The sequence below is a fragment of the Colobus angolensis genome, unplaced genomic scaffold (assembly GCF_000951035.1).
Source record: "Colobus angolensis palliatus isolate OR3802 unplaced genomic scaffold, Cang.pa_1.0 Scaffold83, whole genome shotgun sequence".
Taxonomy (NCBI): Eukaryota; Metazoa; Chordata; class Mammalia; order Primates; family Cercopithecidae; genus Colobus; species Colobus angolensis.
In genome coordinates this window covers 273,045-276,701 of record NW_012122154.1, presented here as the reverse complement: position 1 = coordinate 276,701, position 3,657 = coordinate 273,045, and the positions used below count along the sequence as shown (strand labels likewise).

The following is a 3,657-nucleotide window of genomic DNA, read 5'->3' as shown; positions in this document are numbered from 1 at the left end:
AAAAAAAAAAAAAATTGGAATGGGGCCAGGCACAATGCCTTGCCTGTAATCCCAACACTTTGGGAGGCTTAGGTAGGAGGATCACTTGATCCCACAAGTTTTTGAGACCAGCCTGGGCAATATAGTGAGTCCCCATCTCTACCAAAACAAGAAAAAGTTCTTTGTTATTGTTTTTTTAAATTACATGATCATGGTGGCCCACACCTGAAGTCCTAGCTACTCAGGAGGCTGAGGTAGGAGGATCATGAGCCCAGGAGGTTGAAGCTGCAGTGAGCCATGATTGTGCTACACACTTCAGCCTGGAGGACAGAACAAGACCCCGTCTCTCAAAAAAATCAAAACAAAACAAAAGCCATTGCAATGGGATCCTCAGGGATACAGGGAAAATTGTATCACTGGAGAGCTTCAGAAGAGAACTGATGAAATTCTGATTGTTCCCACATCTTGCCCAAGACAAATCCTATAGGTTCAGATAAGCAAAAACTGTGAGATAGTTTATCTTTCCCTTAAACTGGGAAAGCACATAAGGTACCATCTGGAAACACTCTTCTGGTGAGTGATGGGAAATATAATTCAGTTTGAGAGCCAACTAGACCTAGATTCAGACCTAGATTTGAATCCCGTCTATGCCACTGAGTAGGATTAATCTCAGACACGCAATTTATCCTCTCTGAATTGCAATTTCTTCATATCTAAATGGGAGGAGAATGCCTAAGATGCAGAGTTGTGCAGATTAAACAGGCTGCTGGCTTATATAAAGTGCTCACATCTTGCCTGAGAGAGAATCAGTGCTCAGGACATGGTAAACAGTATGTGCTCAGGAATTGAATTGCTTGAGGCTGAGCCCCAGCTCCACTACTTACCCACTATAGACTGGGCAAATCTCTCTAAGCCAGTTTCCTCGACTCTAGAATGGAGATAATAATAGTACCTATCTCTTAGTGTTATGATGACCCAATCAGATGATGTGCATAAATAGATTAACCTGGCCTGGCACAGGGTAAGCAGCTGCCATCCTCCTCCTCTACCTCCCTCATGCTTATTCTAGTTGGTAATGTCAGTGACATCACTAGACTGTAACTGTTGGGGGTATATATCCTTCTTGTTTGTTTTTTTTTAAACCAAATTTAGCAGTGGAGGGTTGTATACCAACTTTAGTGACCCTAACGTTGATAAGTTCTGATAACACACTACCATCGGACCAGCCATCCTTGTCTGATATTTGTCCCTCCCTCTTTAGCTAACCGTGCCCCCGACAGGCACCAATAAATGCCCTATTTTTTTCCCTGTGTCTCCCAAGAGAAAAAGTAAATTTCAGATTGTGTTCCCCCTCCTAGCGCCAGAGAAAGGAACTACAACAAAGCCTAGCTGCTGAGTTCAGAGAACGCAAAGCACACACGCCCTCCCAGCTCTTCAGTCCGCCTGGACGACTCTCCTTTGCTCTTGTCTACTGCTGGAGCTGCTAATAAAGCTTGATTCAAATACATGAGCTGCCTAGCCCTGCGTTCCCCTTATGAGCTTCTTCCGCCTGCAAGTCGAGACTCAGCACCACACAAGCAGCGTGGCGAAGCCTGAAGGGCGGGACAGGAAGTGAGGTCATTCCTCCCCGGGGTGAAAGGTTAGCGGAAGTGTTCTTCTTTCCTTTTTGCTGTACGCCTGAGTGGTTGCTGCCGGTGAGTAGAAGCTTAGGTTGAATCTTTCAATCCGCCGCCATCTGCGGCTTGGGGGTCGAGGGTCCGGGCGGCGCCGGGTGCGTTCCTTCCTTAGGTCTCTGACGGCTACGTATCCGATCCCGTCCCGCGAGCAGGGCCTGCGGGCGGCCTGGACCAAGGCGGCAGTGAACACAGTCTGAAGTTCCGGCCCAAGACCTGGGCTTGCTGGCAGGAGTCGGCTCTGGGCGTCTTTGGCTTTATGGATTTTTAAGTGGCCCTCTCTCCTTGCTTTCTGCAGAAATGGGCAAGTTCATGAAACCTGGGAAGGTGGTGCTTGTCCTGGCTGGACGCTACTCTGGACGCAAAGCCGTCATCGTGAAGGTATCAGCCTCGCGGAACTCTGCGTCCTTGCATCCCGGGACCAGGCTGGCTCCGGTGGAGCAGGCAGGCTTGGAATTCAAGGCCCGCTTCTAGGGCAGTAGCCAGTGAGCACGGTCGGGGTGAATGTGGGAAAGCTTTTGAGAGAGGAAGAGGCGCAGTAGAAGCAAATGTGAGCTGAATTGGGCTCCTAATGCATAACGCCTTCTCCACCAGAGGCTTTAAATATATAGCAGTAATGGCTGACATTTATTGCACACTTGCTATGTGCTCCCACTGCCTTTCAGGTATTGTCATGTGCAGTCCTTGAAGTAATCATAGGGGATTCCTTTTCTTTTTTTTTTTTTGAGACGGGATCTCTGTCCAGGTTGGAGTGCAGTGGCGCGATCACTGCAGCCTCGACTTCCTGGGCTCAAGCGATTCTCCCATCTCAGCCTTCCAAATAACTGGGACTACAGGTGCGCGCCACCATCCCCAGCTATAGGGGGTTCCTTCCTATTGCTAAGGTTTAGAGGTGTTCTGTTATTTACCTGAAGTGCTGCAGCTGGACATCTGTAAGAAGAGGAGGAAATTGCTTTTAGAAAGGTCACGTAGCCCCTCACTGTTTTCCTCCTACCCATGTTTTTGTAGCTTCTTGAGAAATTTCCCAAGGCTCTGGCCACATACACCACTGCGTTTTACTGTTGTGGGGACACTGGAGTACCCCTGGATTCCCCTCTCCCATCTCCTGAGACTGGGCTCTGGAATGAGGCTCTGGTGTCTTAGCCTTGGCTGTACACTTTACTAGCAGTGGAGCAAGTGAATAGTTACCAAGTCTTGTGAGCAGTGCTTGGCATATAGCAAGTACTTCTTAAATGTTAACTATTGCTACTTTTAAATCTCTTACCTCTAATAAGCCGTTCCAGATGCTTCCTAGTGGAAATAAACACTGTTCTGTTTCTCTTTGGTCATTTCGCATAACTTTCTGTGATTTTTCTCTTTATAATGGTGGGTCTTGGAGACCTGAGGGAGGAAATATTTTTTTGACACTGCCCTACCTCTAACACAGGGCCTAAATAGGCCCTCAGTGAATAACAAATGTAATTCTTATTCATTTAGAACATTGATGATGGCACCTCAGATCGCCCCTACAGCCATGCTCTGGTGGCTGGAATTGACCGCTACCCCCGCAAAGTGACAGCTGCCATGGGCAAGAAGAAGATCGCCAAGAGGTCAAAGATCAAGTCTTTTGTGAAAGTTTATAACTACAATCACCTAATGCCCACAAGGTGAGTATTTCAAGAACTAGAATTTTTAAATTTCTTCTCCCCGCTCTGTTGAATAAGGAGACAAACGTTGCAGCCATTCCAGCACCAGCAAGGAATATCGTTTCCAAATTGTTCATGGTTTCCAGTTTTACCTTTGATCCATCTTTTAAGTGTTAGGTAAAGATTGTTTTCCATCCACAGTAAACACGGGCACGAGATCTGGTCTCCCCTCTTCCACACTGTTCCACCCTCAAGAATAAATACGATAGGTTTCAGAAAATCTGGGAATGTGCGAAAGCAAGCCTCCCTCAGTTAATTTCACTCACCTGTTGGGCCCTTTAGTCTGGGGACATACACTATCTTAGTGCAAGTGTTTGTTT

The 3,657-nt window shown here is 47.1% G+C and overlaps 1 protein-coding gene across 2 annotated transcripts in view; it reads left to right on the top strand.

The window, feature by feature from the left end:
* The first annotated feature begins 1,475 nt into the window (after window positions 1-1,475).
* Window positions 1,476-3,657, top strand: part of RPL27 (ribosomal protein L27) — a 4,678-nt gene continuing 2,496 nt past the window's right edge. The window contains exons 1-3 of one of the 2 annotated variants that reach the window (XM_011929665.1): window positions 1,476-1,618; window positions 1,951-2,033; window positions 3,129-3,298. In XM_011929665.1, coding sequence (XP_011785055.1) covers window positions 1,953-2,033; window positions 3,129-3,298 — 251 coding nt within the window. In that variant the 5' untranslated portion in view covers window positions 1,476-1,618; window positions 1,951-1,952. Of the gene's footprint in view, window positions 1,674-1,950; window positions 2,034-3,128; window positions 3,299-3,657 lie in introns of both variants that reach the window. The other variant, XM_011929664.1, reaches the window with a different exon arrangement.